Raw genomic sequence first — 17,415 nt, forward strand, 5'->3', positions numbered from 1 at the left:
GTTACCTGGCCTGGTAACGAAACGTTCGGAAACCCACCCAGAAGCTCAGAGAACCAACCTCCACCCTCATCCTCTACCCGAGCTATAGGTATTCGCCCCATCGCAAATGGTTGAGAATCTCTGTGGCATATAAGAAAGCAGGAGGCACATCTCCTTGAGGTTCTTCTTACCCATCGCAGGCCACGGAGCACTCGAGGAGAATATCCACGACCCTGTTCACCCGTTTGGACGCCAGATGACACACTGCCTTGAGAGTTTGTTCTTTGGTGGCAGGGTCCGAGATCTTCGGGAGACGCATGTAGATCTCCTTGAGGATCATGGGCAGCTATGGCAAAAGAGAGATCCGAGGGATGAGACCGTCTGCGAGCGTCATAATATGGAACACGTTTGCTAAGCCCCTGAATTTCCCATGACCCTGAGGATGCTTAAGAGCCTCAAGAGGTCGTCCAAACCCTGCTTGGCCTTTGTTTTTTAATGTCAACTGGAATGGATCCAGGAACAGATGAGGAACATCCAAACAGACTGATCTCGAACTCAGGACCACCCCAGCCACTAGCAAGGAACCCTGCGGTCCATAGTTCAAATGTTGGGTAGCCGCTAATTCCCCACTTCTGTGCTTTTTCTGGTCTCTTGGACTACCACCTCCATTATCCCCGGTCAAGTCCAGATAGGATGCCTGAAGGCAACTTTTTGATTGATTGATTGATTAATTGATTGATTTAACCCCATCTTTATTACTTTCACGGATAATTTGAAGCGGAGAAGATATCCAGCTTGTACCTTCTCCCTCCTCTTTCCCCCACAATCACCCCCTTGTGAGGTGAGTTGGGCTGAGAGAGAGAGAGAGAGAGAGAGAGAGAGAGAGAGAGAGAGAGAGAGAGAGAGAGAGAGACTGGCCCAAAGTCACCTGTGTGGCTTTCATGGCTACGACAGGACTTGACCTTCTCCTGCCTTCTAGCCTGGTGCCTTAACCACTGCCAAACTGGCTCTCCAACTGTTATTTCTCATGAAAACAATAGGGCTATTTGTTTTGCCCTTACCTTCTTCTGCAAGGTTTGGCAAACTTTCTCAACAGCCCTAAGATCACCTGGTGGTCTCCCATCCAGCCCTAGCCTTCTTCAATCCAGCCAAAGTGTTGTCACCAAGCCAACAAGGTCTCACCCATTCTCATCTTTCTTTTCTCCAAAATCTCCTCTATCCCTTTTGCTCCAAACCCTGCCATTTTCTTACCTCCTCCATCTCCATCCCGCATTCCTCCAAGAACGAATTGAGCAGGAGTCCTGCAGAGTGTGAAATGTTCTTGTCTGGGTCTGTCAGAGCCTCCAGGGCTTTTAAGATCAGGTCGTTTATTTGTGACGGGCTCAGATGCTCGCCAAAGGCCTATCGGAGAGAAGAAAAGGAGACCATGAAGAGATGCATCAGGGTTTTGACTCCCTCCTTCTCTCGACAAGCCAGAGACTTTGACCCAGATTTGGGGACAGCACCCCACGTAGAGAGGCAGGCCTTATTCCGTGTCACCCATCAGGTAAACTAAACTAAAACGTACCTTAGCCATTTTGGAGACGTTATTATAAAATATGGTTGGGCCCGAAAGGAAGAAGTCTTCCCTCAGCCAATTGACGATGTTCCCCTTCTTGTTCTTGGCCTTCTTGTCCATTTCTTTGGCTGTGGAGGGAGGAAAAGAAGAGAAGGTCAGATTTTGGCATTCGGAGCTTCTGAAGATCCTTCGTCTGATGGCCACTTTAGTCGTTCCAACAGAAGAGAAGATCTGCAGCTCAGGGCTGACCTGAGGGGTCCCTGGTGCTCTCTGGGCTCGGTGGTTTTCTTGCAGACGCTTCATTGCCCAACTAGGGAAGATCATCAGTGATGATGACCATCAGCCCTGAGAGGGCAAAACTCTCAGTGAAAAGCTCTTTCCCTTCTAGTACTGATGACGTTAGCTAGTTGGGTCATGAAATGTTCACAAGAAAACAACAAAGCTCAGAGAGCACCAAGGACTCCAGTCCTCCTCCTCCTCCTCCTCCTCCTCCTCCTCCTCTTCCCTCCCTCCCTCGCTCCCTCGCTCCCTCCCTCTCTCTTCCTCTCCCTCCCTCCTTCTCTCCCTAGCTGAAACACTTCACGTGAGAAACTCAGCCTTCAAATGACCCCTGGCCCTGAGAGGTGCCAATATTAGCTGCCAATTCCAGGCATCTCTGCCCAGCCCAATGACCAGCAGGCTGTGACACCAAGGGCTCTCCTGGGCAGGGCGCATCCCTGGGGCTCCTGGCAGCCCTTGGAGTCCAACTTTCTCACCCAGTTTGCTCATGATGAGGTGGTGGAGGTGGTAGGCGGCCTCTGCGGACATCTGGCCAACTTCTTCGCTGGTGTCGTTAATGTGCAGGCCCAGCAAAGCCACCAGCTGTCCCAGCAAAGAAAAGTCAGCTGTGGTCTAATGAAAGGAAGCAGGAAGGAGGAGAGAGATGAGAAGGGGGGCTCATGAAGGTTTCAGTCAGCTGAAATCGGAGAATATGAACCATAGCACCATAGAATCCTAGAATCGTCCATTTTAGAATCCTAGAATCACAGAATCTTAGAGACAGAGAATCTTAGAATTTTAGAATCATAGAATTATTGAATATTTGAATCTTAGAATCCTAGAATTTTCAAATCATAATCACAGAATCTTTGAATCAATGAATCTTTGAATCATCAAATCTTTGAATCATAGAATCATAATCATAGAATCATAGAATCTTTGAATAATAGAATATTTGAATCTTCAAATCTTTGAGTCTTCAAATCATAGAGTCATAGAATCATAGCATCACAGAATCTTAGAATCATAACCTTTGAGTCTTCACATCATAGAATCTTTGAATCATAGAATTTTGAATCATAGAACCTTAGAATTATAGAATTTTAGAATGTCAGAATCATAGAACCTGAGAATCCCAGAACCTCAGTTGCTGGAAGGGACTGTGGAGGTTTTCTCCTCCAACCCCTTGCTCAAGCGGGACTCCTTATATCCTCCTGGTCACATCCCAAAGATGCTTTTTCCAAAAGGACTTTCTTCTTTTTTTCCCTTTATTTCTCACTTCTCACTCTCATCCCAAACGGTGACTTACGTCGAAATTGACGTTTTCAGAAACGAACTTCAGGAGGTGCCTGGTGCTCTTGATGGCCCTCTCTCTCTCGTGACTCTTGGGAGTTTCAATCCAGGGATTCGTGTGCTGCCAGGAAAAACAAAGGAGGAGGAGGAAAGGAAGAATTTGTGATTCACACTTGGAAGAGCCGCAGAATTTGCCAGGACTGGGGAGAAAATTTAAGGAACTAAACAAATTTGAGACGGTGATCAATTTAAGTCTATTCTCGGCTCAAAACTAGAGTAGGAGTTGAAGATTTCTGGAATACAGCTAGTCTTACAACAGTTCATTTATAGTTGTGGTGGCACAGTGGTTAGAATGCAGTATTGCAGGATAATTCTGCCTACTGCCAGCACTTCAGCAGTTCGATCCTGACCGGCTCCAGCCTTCCGTCCAGAATCCGTGACAGAATTGCCAAATCCAGCCTAACCATCTGGCTGACCGTGCGACCAACCCCAAGAAAGAATCACTCTTTACCGTCAAGATCTCCTGCAGGGAATCCAGATTGGGAGCCTCGGACAGCAAGCCGGTGAGCATGGTGTTGCAGGCATTTGCCGTCTGGTGATAAAAGTCCTAAAAGAAGAACAAGAATGTCCGAAGGAAGAAGTGGTGTAAAGGAAGAACAGCGCCTAAAAGAGGAAGAAATCCAGGGGTGGGGAACTTATGGCCCTTTTAGTACGACTGGTGGACTGCAACTCCCAACAATCCTGAGCCAGCCATGGACTTCTGGGAGTTGAAGTCCACAAGTCTGCAGTAAATGGAGTGGCCCACCTTGCAGGGCTGATTTTTCTTCCAGAGTTGGAGGAAATGCTTTCTCGGCTGAACACGAGGAACAAAAGGACTTCCTTCCTGTTATCGTTCAGAACAGACCGACTAAAAGGTTGAATGTCTTCCTTAACAGTTTTGGGATATTCAAATACAGGCAGTCCTCAAATTATGACCACAATTGCACCCAAATTTCCATTGCTAAGCGAGACATTAGTGAAGTGAATTTTTCCCTCGTTTTATGACCTTTCTTGCCACTGACTGTTGTTGTTAAGTTAGCCACATGGTTCTTAAGTGAATCGGGCTTCCCCCTTGACTGGTGCGACTGTTGTAAATCTGAACCAGTTGTTAAGCGTCTGAATTCTGAGACTACCTAGGAATCACAGCTAGTGAATGCAGAACATGGTTGTTCTGCCCCACCGTGGCCCTTCTTTTGTTCGGGGGCAAAGGCGGGAGATGGGAATTGGTCTTGAGAAGACACTTCAACCAGAACACAAAAGAGAAGTGGAGGAAGAGAGAAAAGATGGCGAGGAAAACCATATGGAGATGCTTAGGACTTAAGAATAGTCCTATGCTCCAGTAACGTATAATGAGAAGTGGACGCATACTTTCAGGACCAAAGATGAAGGGACAGGCCAAGGTGCCATTGGGATCGATGGATGGATCTAGAGTTTTTGAGGAGATCTTGAATCATGTTTACCAGATCCTTGTTTCCAGGTGGATCTCAGATGGCTTTACTCCATCTGGACTGCTCACCTGAGTTTGAGTTGATTGCCCTGGGCTGTTCGCTTTCAGGGTGGTCATCTTGAAAGCCGGCAAGGAAAACACCTTCTGGATGCTTTTGCTCACCACTTTTGATCTCATCTCGGAGTTCAAGGCGGGTTTCATACGGCTGATGAAAGGCAAGAAAAGAGGAGGAGGTTGAGAAGATCATAGACTCATTGGGCTAAAAGGGACCTCGGAGGTCTTCTACTCCAACCCTTGCTTGATGGTCCTTCAACCATCCCAGTCATATGGTTGTCCACTCTTTTCTTGAAAACCTCGAGTGATGGAGCACCCCCAACTTCTGGAGGCAAACCGTTCCACCGATTGATTGTTCTCAGTGTCAGGAAATTTCTCCTGGATCTCTCTTTGATAAGCTTCCATACATCGCTTCTTATCTTGCTCTCAGGTACTCTGGAGAGGAGGTTGAGCCCCTCCTCACTGTGAGAGCCCTTCAAATATCAGAATTCTGCTATCATGCCTTCCCTGGTCCTTCTCTTCACTAGACTAGCCAGGCCCAGTTCCTGCAACCGTTCATTGTCTGTTTGGGCCTCCAATCCCCTAATTATCTTGGTTGCTCTTCTCTAAACTCTTTCTAGAGTCTCAACATCTTTTTTATATTGTGATATAATCTCTTTTTCTTTCTCTTTCTCTTTCTCTTTCTCTTTCTCTTTCTCTCTCTCTCTTTCATCTCTCATCTCTCTTCTCTCTAATCTACTAGACCAGACCACGAGAAACACTCCCACCAATCCTGAGAAGGCAAGCCATGGATTTGAATTTAAAGTGAGAGCAAACCCCACTTCCTTCTAGCCCTGATGATGTTACCTTGTTGGGTCATGAAATGTTTGCAAGAAAACCACCACGCTAAGAGAAAACCAAGGACCCCTCACACCTAAAGAAGCATGCTCACCTAGTTTCCCATATTTCTCAACTGCCCAGATTGGCAGCGTGCAAATTCTTCACCCTTCCAAATTCTGGGGCTGACCTGCTAACTCAATGCATGCTCTACAGCAGGGGCATCAAACTCAAGGCCCTGGGATGGATGCGGCCTGCGATGTGGTCGGATCTGGTCCGTGGGGGCCATCCTGGTCTACCCAGTGCAAAGAGGAAAGATCGGGCCAGCGTGGCTTCTGACCGGTCTACCCAATGCGAAGAGGAAACATGCCAGCAGTTTGGGGAGTGACATCAAGCTGGCCACACCCACCCCATCGGCCACACTCACTCATTTGGCGACCCCCGCTCACCCCCCGCATCAGGGCAAAAACAGCCCTTATGCGGCCCTCAATGAAATTGAGTTTGACACGCCTGCTCTAGAGCATGGGGACTTGGCATTGAAATCGCATCACTGGGTCCAACTCCAAGTTCCTACCGAGCTGGTGGGAAGATGAGGGCGGAGCAGGTAGGTACCTTATGCAGGTGATGGTGACGATTGCTTGATGGAGATTTACGACGGACAAGGGTCTCGCGGGCTGATCTTCAATGACTTCCTGAAAGAAGAAAGAAACACATCTAAGAAAGCTCCTGAGATATGGCCACCATCCAGCTGCCCCTCTTCCCAGCCCTATGCTTTTTCTGGTTGACACAGGAAGTCCCCAACTTACAACCGGTCGCTTAGCCACCATTTAAAGTTTTGAGGGATCTCTCCAGGACTATTTATGACCCAGATGCAAAGTTCCAAGAGGCGTCCCTTCCTCAGGGACCATATTTTGGTCACTTGGCAACCAGTGTCCTGTGACCACAATTTAAGTCAGGGATGGGTAATTGCTCTTTACAACCTATATAAAATTGGGAAGCCAGATTCACTTAACTACCATGCAAATAATTTAAGGAAAATGATTCAGCTAACAACAGTGGCAAGACAGGTCGTACAATGGGCAGAATTCACTTAACAAATGTCCCACTTAGCAACAAAAATATTTTGGGCTCAATTGATTGGTATTCAATTCGATTCAAATTCACTTTCAAAAATAAATAAGCCCAGGAGCACCTGCCTCCCTTCCCTCTCCCTACTTACAATGATGTTTATGACCAATTCCTGTTTATGGGGCAAATGGATGTCTTGCCTCCTGCTGTAGGCAACAGCTTTGGTGATCATGATGATAGACCTCATGAACGCTGTCTTCAGCCCTTCGTCCTGGGAAACACACGTGGGAATAGGGTGGGGTCAGAAAAACCAAAGGAAGGGCCTCCGGTTGAAATTCCGGCACCTTCGGAAGTGAGCTCCACAGCCCCGTTCCTAGCTCTCTCTGTCGGGGGCTTCATTCGAAGCCATAGCCACCCTGTAGGGGTGGTGAAGCAAAGGGGGACCACCTTGCAGGTTGAGGGGAGCCGCATCTCCCCTCCCTGACTCGGAAAAACCTCTCATCTGAAGACTAGGAGTAGCGGCATTCAAAAATGGCTGCCATGAAGCTGGGGAACATCCAGAAACCATCAGTTTGTGCAGGAAAAGAGAAATGGTGAATGATGTCTTGTCTGGGTGAGATATAAATATATATATATTGGATATATAAAAATGACTTGAGGAGTGGAGGATCCCTGAAGCAACTAACTGATTTGATTGAACATTGATGAGACATTAAAATTTGACTTGGAGGCTTGGTTTCTGAACTGATGATTGTGGAGACTTAAACAGAAAGGAGTCAATGATTCAAAGCATTAAGGACCTTATACTGGATATATGAATAATAAAACAGATGATCATGTCTTTGAATATAATAATGTGAAGGGGGAAAATGTTAAACGTTTAGAATGGAAGGGTGGTAAAGCAATGTATTAATGATATGGATTAAGGAAAATGGAATGTAATAATTATGAATATATTTGTATTGAATTATATGATACTCAGATACCACACCATTCACATAATGATATGTATAAACTACACAAATATAAAAAAAACTTTATTCAAAAAAAAAAAGGAAGAAAGAAAAACCAAAAGGAAGAGGACGTAATTATTTATTTAAACCTTTAGGTAGCCGATTGTCTTTGGTTGAACTCTGGGGGCTCACAATCAAAACATCACTGGGCATTCTGGGTTCTAGTCCTGCCTTAGGTATGAAAGCTGGATTGGTAACTTTGGGCCAATCACCAGGAGACTGTGAGTTCTAGTCCCACCTTAGGATGAAAGGCAGCTGAGAGACTTTGGGCCAATCACCAGGAGACTGTGAGTTCTAGTCCCGCCTTAGGCATGAGGGCCGGCTGAGTAAGTTGCCTCACACAACATCACAGAGTTGTTGTTGTGTGGAAAGGAAGAAAGCGTATAATGCACATGCGCTGCCTTGAGTATAATAAATGCAGCATGACCATAGATCCTCCTCCTCCTCCTCCTCTCCCACAACATGCTAGTTGGGTCATGAATTGCCTTTAAGAAAGCAATCAAGCTAAGGACTCCGGATTATAATTGTTCTCGTAATTAAACTCAGCATTCAGAGAAATATAGGGTGGAAACCAGCCGACCTTGTTCCTGGTGGAATACTGGTCGAGTATTTCTGAAATAATGTTGTCCATGAGAGGCACCATGTCTTCCACTTGCGCTCCCAGGACTGCCTGGCCGTAGCAGAGGATTAGTGTGGTCCGAATCCGTCTCTCGGAGAGAGTCTGTGACTCCTGTCAGTACAAAGACGAGGGGGTCAAGCTATTTCCCAGAGCACCAGAAGACAAGAGAAGAAGCAATGGATGGAAAGTGACCAATCTGAGGAGACCAGACAGCCTGGGGCATAAGTCCTTCCAAGCACATTGGACTTTCCTTCCCAGAATCCCCCAGGCTCCTTCTGAACTTCTCTTCAGACCTTGCAACCCCATCCCTGGTCTTACCTCACTGGTGGCTTCCAGCGGAAAAGGTGCCTTGGGCTGCCTGAAATGTCCAGCCTCTTTCAGGACCTCCAGAATCTCAGGCAGGTGGCAAAAGGCAACCATTCGAATGGTTTCCGAGATTCCCTAGGCAAAGCGATGTTGTAAATTAGGACATTTGCACATTTTCTTTCTCTTTCTCTTCCGCTTTCTCCTCCCCTTCTCCACCTCCTGTTCCTCCTCCTCCTCCTCTCTGCAAACCCCAGGCCCTTCTAGCACTGATGAAATTACCTAGCTGGGTAATGAAATGTCTGCAAAAAAACATCCAAGCTCAGAGAGCACCAAGGACCCCACAAAGATGGAGGTCTCAGCCCCCACAGGCATCCCACTCCCACTCACCTCTCGGTCTGTTTCTTCCTGGAACGAAAAATTTAGAAGGCTTTTGAGCTGTTCCATCACCAGGTCCTTCTGTCTTGAGTTTCGCAGTTTAACGCCATAATATTTGTATAGGTTAATCTGAAGGTGGGAAAAAGTGTCCATGAGTCTTAGGGAGCTCCACCAATCGGCCAGGAAAAGGAAATATAGGACAAATTATGATCAAAAATGGACTCCCTGTAGCCAAGCACAAGGAAAGTGGTCCCGGGTGACATGATCGGGGAGATGGGCAGCATATAAATCTAATAAGTTAATAATTGCCATTTTGACTTTCTTCTTCTTTTTAGCTACTTTAAACCCCTCCCCCATCCCTATGGGTGCCCTTGCTGATTCTCTGTTTGGGGGTCCTGATATGCTTTATGGTTTCTGTGGAGATCGTGCAGCTTCATCTTTTTAAATGCAGTAGCTCTCCGTGGTGGATTGGGACAACTAACCATGGCCTACTTGCCTTGGCCAACTCACCAGGGAACAAGAGTTACACTAATAGCAGGCTTCCAATATCTCAGGGGCTGCCACAAAGAGTGGGGGTCAGCCTATTCTCCAAAGCACCCGAAGGCAAGACAAGAAACAATGGGTGGAAACTTGTCAAGGAGAGAACCAATCTAGAACCAAGGAGAAACTTCCAAACAGTGAGAACAATTAACCAGTGGAACAATTTGCCTCCAGAAGTTGTGGCTGCTGCATCACTGGAGGCTTTTAAGAAGAGATTGGACAACCATTTGCCTGAAATGGTAAAGGGTTTCCTCCTTGAGTAGGGGGTTGGACTAGAAGACCTCCAAGGCCCCCTTCCAAGTCTGTAATTCTATTATTCATTTGTCTGTCTAATATCGAAGAAACGGTGGAATAGAAGCGTCAAAGAAAGGATGCCAAAGGAAGGACAAAATGAAACACGAACGACAAACATTAAAATGATTTTTAACATTATTGGAGAGAACGGAATTGTTGAATTAACCATCAGCGAGTTTGCTGTGGCTCGTGGGCATCCACGGTGAGTTGGCCACGGCAAGTCATCCTCTTCTGACGCTGCATCTAAGACAACTGCGGCCCTAAAAGTGTAAAACCTCCGCATATTTACCTTGTCTTTAGACAAGACCTGGGATGTGCTTTGCTCCTGGTCGATGGGCGGCAATGGGCTTGTTTTCCTCCTGGGCAGTTTGTGGTCTGAAGGAATCTGCTTTGCCAACAACAACAAGAACAACAAAAAAGAAGTTGTGAGAAAGTGAAGGAGCAGAGGAAGGAACAGCTTTCTGTGTGTTTCCAAGGGGAGGGTTGGTTTCCCTTCTGCGTCTGGATGCATATTATAATTAATTTGACTTTTCTAGCTGGGACAGACACGAAGCACGTAACAAGGACCATCCGGATTGTATCAGCTGGAGCTGAGGCAGCTTTTGAGATGAACGGTTGGAAAATCTCTGCCACAAATTGTGAGAACTTGATTTATCACCATTTATTGTTGTGGCCCTCCAGCAGCCGAATCAGAGGAGGAGGAGGAGGAGGAGGCGTGGGAGTCAGGGCCAGCATCAAGGCAACCTGAGAGCTCCGAGGGGGAAGAGGGAATGGGGCTGGCAGAGAGAGAGACAGAGGAGGAGCCTGGGCCATCCGTCAGCCCTCAGATGGTGAGTCAACAGACCGCAGGTCTGGAGGTGGATGAGGAAGAGGAGGAACATCTGGGTCCAGTGCCTGACGCGTGGATACACAGAAGGCAGAGGAGAGGAGAGCAGTGGAAATCTATGGGCCGGTCCTTGGGACAGACGAGCCACCACGGCTAGCGAAGCCCCTCCCTAGCTCTGGGGATAAAAGGCAGGGGGCGGAGATGAATAGATGTGGCAGACAACGATTCTTCTCCCTGCCGGATGGACTTCTTAGCCTGCAGTGAGAGAGAAACTTTTTGTCGGGGCTGCTGGCTCTCCTCATAAAGGAATCTTTGAGTTCACTTCAGAGGGTTTGTCGTGTTTGGGTCAGAACTTTTATTTACTGACTGTTCGAAGTTATAACGAATAGTTTACAACTGAAAAAAAGGGACTTTGTTTTTCACACCTGTTGTTGCTGCCCAGCATTCAGTGCCAGACAGTGCAACAGGGCAGATGGTGGTCTTGTAGATCTTAGATTTAAGATGGGTGGCCATTCGTCTGTCCAGTAACACACTGGTGAGTTCTCGTATCTAGGCTGCATTCTCCTTCGCTCGCACCTCGCCATTGATGTCACCATTGACATTGGAGGTGGGATTGCAGATACCAAAAAATGTCCACCTTCTTTAGGTTTTCTCCATTGATTTGAAGCGTTCCAGGGGTGGTGACAGTCCCTAAGTACCCAGTTGTCTTGATGTTGAGGTGGAGTCCGAAATGGTTGAGGCGATCATTCCATGGTCGTTCCATGATCCTTCCAGCAAGGACCCCATAGTTCAGCAAATTCTCCATAATTACATTTGTCTCCTTTTGGGATAAATGATCTCCACCGAGGCAGCCCTGGCTTCTGGACCCTCTCCACGATGGACCTCAGGGCCCACCGCGACACAAACCCAGCTGCTTACCTGGAAAGGACGAAGATGGTCCAAGATGGTCTCTAATATTTCTCTCTCGTCCATCAGATCCAAGATTTCTTTGACGGGTCTGCCTTTCAATGGCTTCCTGCTCTCCCATAAGTTTCTGAAGCACTCGTCCGAGAGTTCTGAGAAGAAGAGACAGACAGAAGGGCAGGTTTTGAGACTGTGCCTAAGGTAAAATATCTAGGAGTTCAGGTTGCAGAATCAAACATGAAATTGTTTCAAAATAACTATGAGGTGTTGTGGCGAGAGGTGCAGAAAGACATGGAGACTTGGAAAAAACTGCAGCTGTCTCTACTTGGAAGAATAGCAGCAGTTAAGATGAACATTTTGCCAAGATTTCTTTTTCTGTTTCAAATGATTCCGGTGCTTAAAAGTGATAAACAATTGAAAGTCTGGCAAACTGGAGTGAATAAGTTTGTCTGGAACGAGAAAAAATTATGCAAGATGTTCCAGAAAGAGGAGGTCTTAAACTTCCAAACCTACAGTTATATTATGATGCAGCAGCTTTAACTTTAACAAGTGATTGGTTTGGAAGTAAAAAGACTGGAATATTGAATGCAGAAAGTTTTGATCTCGAATTTGGATGGCATGCTTACTTATTTTATGACGACAAAGTTGATAAAGTATTTAAAAGTCATATACTTAGAGACTCTTTGATGAGAGTTTGGAAGAAGCACCAACTCAAATGGGATTATAAAATACCGCTATGGCTGGATCTTGGTCATACTTTGTGGAATACAAATATAATGTCACTCGGGGGGTTTTTATACAAAGAGGTTCTTTTTACAGATGCGGGCAGATGGCGGCTGAAGACATTGCAGACACTGTTGGATGAAGGGATTAATCTAACATGGTTACAATATAATCAATTACAATTGAGATGGAAAGAGGACCAAAAAACTGGTATTATGTTGCATGAGGAAGAATTGGTTAGACATATAAAAGAGAAAGGTCCAATGCATATTAAAAGGCTTTATAATGTTTTGCTAGAAAGGGATTCAGAAACTGAATTAGTTAAAGACTGTATGATTAAGTGGGCACAAAATTTTGAGGAGCCAGTGATGTTGGAAACATGGGAAAAAATTTGGGTTCAGAATGTTAAATTTACACAGTCGCAGAACCTGAGGGAAAATTTCTATAAAATGTTTTATAGATGGCATTTAGATCCCAAAAAGTTGTCATGTATGTACCCTAATGTTCAGCCAAAATGTTGGAGATGTGAATGTTTGGATGCTACGTATTATCATGTTTGGTGGACCTGTAGGAAAGTTAAGGCTTTTTGGATAAAAATCTGGTGGGTCATGCAGAATGTTTTGAAGAAAAAAATTCAATTTTCTCCACAATTGTTTTTATTGGGTATAGTTAAGGGTTTTACATTGGGTGAAATAAAATTGATATTGTATATGATAACAGCAGCAAGATTGTTGATAGGTAAATACTGGAAGAATGAAGCTTTGCCCACTATTGAGGAATGGACTTTGAAGATGGCCAGTTTTGCAGAGATGGCGAAGATTTCAGCATATTTAAAAGATTGTTCACAAGAGACTTATGAGTGGGAATGGAAAAGGTGGATAGAATATGTTCAGAACAAATATCAAACTAGAAAGTATCAAATAGCTTTTATTTGAAAATAATGTATTAGAAATATTTTAATGTAATGAGGTAAAGAGAAAAATTATACAGGGGAGGGAGGGGTTCAAGTTTACATATAAGTGTTATATTAAGGGTTCTTTATGAGTATGAGTATATCATAGGGAAGTCTGGGGGGAGGGGAGGGTTAGGGAGGGTTAGGGAGGTTGGGAAGTTTGGGGGGGAGGTGGGGGGGGGAAAAAGCGGTGAACATGTAATTGTAAAACTTTTGCAATAAAAAAAAAAAGAAGAGACAGACAGAGATTGATGGGCAATTCGACAGGACAAGCCTTCTCAAAGCAGAGAGAGAAAAAGTGTGCATAGTGGATCACCAGGCTGAACCTGAGGGAGGAGTCAAACGCGTCATACGTCTCGAGTCCCTGATCTTCATGTCCTTAGACAACCATCTTATATATGGAATTGGAATTTTTTATTGCTTTGAAATTTCATGATGTCGTAATGTTATAATTTAGATCTAGCCTTTGAAAAAGGCTAAGGGGGAGGGGTCTTTCCTCACCTCTGAGGGCAAGATGTTCCCTAATACAGTGGCAGCGGTAGAGAAGACCCTCTTCCTAGACCCCACCAGTCGAAACTCTTTGACTGATGGAGTCTGCACCATAACGTCCCTGCCTGATGAAGGAGGATTGCAGGATTTGGATTTGGGGAGTCTAGGAAAAGGAAGGAAGGGTGTACTAGTGACATGAGAGCAGTCTTCCAGTGTTTGACGGGCTGCCACACAGAGGAGGGGGTCAACTTATTTTCCAGAGCACCAGAAGGCAGGAAGAGAAACAATGGATGGAAGCTACTCAAGGAGAGAAGCAACCTGGAATTAAGGAGAAACTTCCAAACAGTGAGGACAATCAACCAATGGAATGGCTTCCCACCAGAAATCGTGGGTGCTTCATCACTGGAGCCTTTGAAGAAGAGACTGGGTAGCCATTTGTCTGGGATTGTATAGCATCTCCTGCTTGAGCAGGAGGTTGGATTGGAAGACCTCCAAGGTCCCTTCTGGCTCTGTTCTGATTGATTGATGGATTGATTGATTGATGGATGGATTGATTGTGTGGGATGGGCTGATGTGAAAGGACAAGGCTGGTTCCATAGGTAGCCCAGCCCTGTAGCATCTATACCTGGATACGAAGGCAGGACAGCATCTGGAGAGCGCTTTCTCCCTGGAGCCCTTTCCCTCTCGGGCCTCCTTGGCAAGGGAGGGGGCTCTTTCTGGCCAGCCTTGATCTCCCCCTGAGGAGCCCTCGGAGGGGTCCTGGCAGTTGTCCTTCGCACTAAATCGGGCAGCCCCAGTGCTGGAGGCTGCATCTTCTTCCTGATGTCCACTGGAGCTGACTTCACAAGGAGGGGTAAGACCTGCGTGGTTCTTTGAGTGGCCGAAGAAGTGGACGGGTGGGCTTCTTGGTTGTTCCACTGCCGTGGGTCATTACTGCTGATTTGTGGATGGGTCTCCTTGCTGTCCTTCTTCTGCAAGAAGGGCAACTTCTTCAGCATGTGGTCCATTCTCTCGTGAAGAGGGAGTTCTTGAACTGGAGGGAGATCCTGTCAATAAAGGAGAAATTTTGTAACTCCAGGTTGAAAGGAGGGGTCCTTGGTGCTCCTATCTATCTATCTATCTATCTATCTATCTATCTATCTATCTATCTATCTATCTATCTTATTTATCGCATGTTCTTCCTGTGTCAACAAGCTCAGACTGCCCAAGGAGCTGCTGATCTACAGAGGAATTTTCTAGTCTCTCCTTTGTACTTCTCCAACTGTCTGGTTTGACACAGCAACCAAACTAAAAGTCCACTAAAGAGAGAAGACGGCAAGGAAGTTCCAGGCAGCAGAGAGAAAGCAGAGCTGCTTAACTCGTTCTTTGCTTCGGTCTTCACACAAAAAGAAACTATAGCCCAACCTACCAAAAACGTAACTGTAAAAGTCAGACTAGAAATAAAAGTTAAAATAAGCAAAACATAAAAAAAGAGAGAGAACACCTGTCTGATGCTGAGGAATATAAGCCACCAGGATCTGAAGGATTACATCCCAGAGTTTTGAAGGAGCTGGCAGATGTTATCTCAGAACCATTGTACCATATCCTTCAAAAATCTTGGAGCACTGGAAAACCACCAGAGGATTGGAAAAGAGCTGATGTGCTTCCCATCTCCAAAAAGGGGGGAAAAATCAGACCCAGGAAATTACAGACCAATCAGCCTAACATCAATACCTAGGAAGATACTGGAAAAGATAATCAAAAAACAGAGGTGCCAACATCTAGAAATAAATAAAGTTCTAGCTAGAAGCCAGCGTGGGTTTGTTAAAAACAGATCAAGACAAAACAATCTTATTTCATTCTTTGACAAAGTGACTAAATAAGTAGACCAGCGAAATGCGGTGGACATACTCTACTTAGACTTCAGCAAGGCTTTTGACAAAGTAGACCACTCCGCTCTGCTCTGCTCTGCTCAACACAACTCAACTGAGCTCAACTCTCCTCCTCTCCTCAACTCTCCACAGCTCCCCTCTCTTCCCTTTTGCCTTTATATCTCTGCCCCAGGGGCTGTGACATCAGCGCATTATGTTCTCAGGGGGGACAGCTGGTGTCATGACCCAAGGGGCCTCTTACTTCCCAAGATAATAGGGATGGGATATGGAGGGTCCCCTGGATAACCCCCTTGATAACATTAGCGACATTACGGGGAGCAAAGCTAGGGGTTACTATGGAATGACCCACTGTGATGGTGTCCCTCAACTTGCTAGATCTCAAAAGAACCTAACCAAGTTTAAGGCTGATCAACTTTGTTCTTTGATTGGCTAAGTCTTCCACTGAGCTTGGTTTTTTAATATTTTTTTATTATGAGATATGAGATAGGAGATATAGGATACATGATATACTGGTGTAGGGTTTCCTGCATGGGCAGGGGGTTGGATTAGAAGACCTCCAAGGTCCCTTCCAACTCTCTAATTCTATTCTATTCTATTCTATTCTATTCTATTCTATTCTATTCTATTCTATTCTATTCTATTCTATTCTATTCTATTCTATTCTATTCTTATGGAGTCCTTGGCTTATAACAGTTCTTTTAGTGATGGTTCAAATTACAACAGCACTGAACAAAGTATTTTTCACACTTATGACCATTCTGGCATCTCCATGGTCATATGATCAGAATTCGGACCTTTGGCAAGTGACTCACATTTATGACGAGTCACGTGATCCCCTTTTACGACCTTCTGGCAAGCAAGTCAAGGGGGAAACCCGATTCACTTAACAACCATGTTACTAATGTAATGTTGGGCTCAGTTGTGGTCACAAATCGAGGACTACTTGTATATATGATTTTTTGGGGGGTCCAGTTTCTGCACTGCCCATCATCGCTGGGGTGTTGTAGTAGTTTTGGTAAAACTCTCCAACGATATAAATGCTGCAGTTGAAAACAAAGTTTTTGTGAAAAAAGCGAAACAGATTATTTTTATAAACCAAAAGGCAAAAGGGACCATTGCAGAGTCGAAAGGAGAGGAAGCTCCTTCGGCCCATCAACCCCTCCATGGCTTGCAGGGCCCCCTTGGGCCCCCAGACCAGCTGGCAGAGTTGAGTCTTTGTGCTCCTGGGGAAGGTCAGGAGGCTGGGGGCCTGCCTCCTCTCTGGGGCTGGGCTACCTAGACGTAGAGCCACAATTCAGCTCAAAAGGCTTGGCAACTGGCATGTACTTATGACGGTTGCAGTGTCCCAAGGTCACATGACCCCCCTTTTCTGACTTTCTGACCAGCAAAGATGATGAGGAAGCCAGATTCAGTTCCCAACCGTGTGACTAACTGATAGGATAGGATAGGATAGGATAGGATAGGATAGGATAGGATAGGATAGGATAGGATAGGATAGGATAGGATAGGATAGGACAGGACAGGACAGGACAGGACAGAACAGAACAGAACAGAACGAGCTGGAAGGGATCTTGGAGGTCTTCTAGTCCAGCCCTCTGGACTAGACAACGGTTCACTTAACAACGGTGGCAAGAAAGGTTGTAAAATGGGGCAAAACTCACTTAAGAACCGTCTCGCTTAGCAACCTAAATTTTGGCCTAGATTATGATGGCAAGTCAAGGGTTGCCTGCGTTTCAGTTTTATTGCAGACCATCCAGAATCTCTTCCTTTGTGAGATGGACAATCCTTTCACTTACATGAATAAAGAAAGAAAGTTTGTTTTGAAAGGGGCGATTTTGGTGATTCAATGCAGCTTCTGCTTCCAGAGCTGAGTTTGCTCCAGTTGCTTTAAACACCGGCAGCTCTTTAAATTTCGAGTTTCTTGACCTCTTCAGCTTTGAACAACCTTCATGGCATCAGATCTCCCTAACCATTCCTTCTTTGTTACCAGGT

General features: G+C 45.6%; 1 protein-coding gene across 1 annotated transcript in view; it reads right to left on the reverse strand.

The window, feature by feature from the left end:
* LOC139310423 (maestro heat-like repeat family member 5) overlaps positions 1-11,457 on the reverse strand; it is a 54,878-nt gene extending 43,421 nt beyond the window's left edge. Inside the window, 14 exon segments of the mRNA XM_070934578.1 lie at positions 171-325; positions 1,231-1,380; positions 1,547-1,665; positions 2,293-2,428; positions 3,105-3,209; positions 3,600-3,695; positions 4,644-4,779; positions 6,057-6,136; positions 6,664-6,783; positions 8,106-8,255; positions 8,463-8,585; positions 8,838-8,954; positions 9,949-10,044; positions 11,404-11,457. Of these exon segments, the coding sequence (XP_070790679.1) occupies positions 171-325; positions 1,231-1,380; positions 1,547-1,665; positions 2,293-2,428; positions 3,105-3,209; positions 3,600-3,695; positions 4,644-4,779; positions 6,057-6,136; positions 6,664-6,783; positions 8,106-8,255; positions 8,463-8,585; positions 8,838-8,954; positions 9,949-10,044; positions 11,404-11,457 (1,637 nt within the window).
* Positions 11,458-17,415: the final 5,958 nt, after the last annotated feature.

This window comes from Pituophis catenifer, unplaced genomic scaffold (genome assembly GCF_029215685.1).
Source record: "Pituophis catenifer annectens isolate HBS135680 unplaced genomic scaffold, rPitCat1.0.hap2 SCAF_2, whole genome shotgun sequence".
In the NCBI taxonomy this organism is placed as follows: domain Eukaryota; kingdom Metazoa; phylum Chordata; class Lepidosauria; order Squamata; family Colubridae; genus Pituophis; species Pituophis catenifer.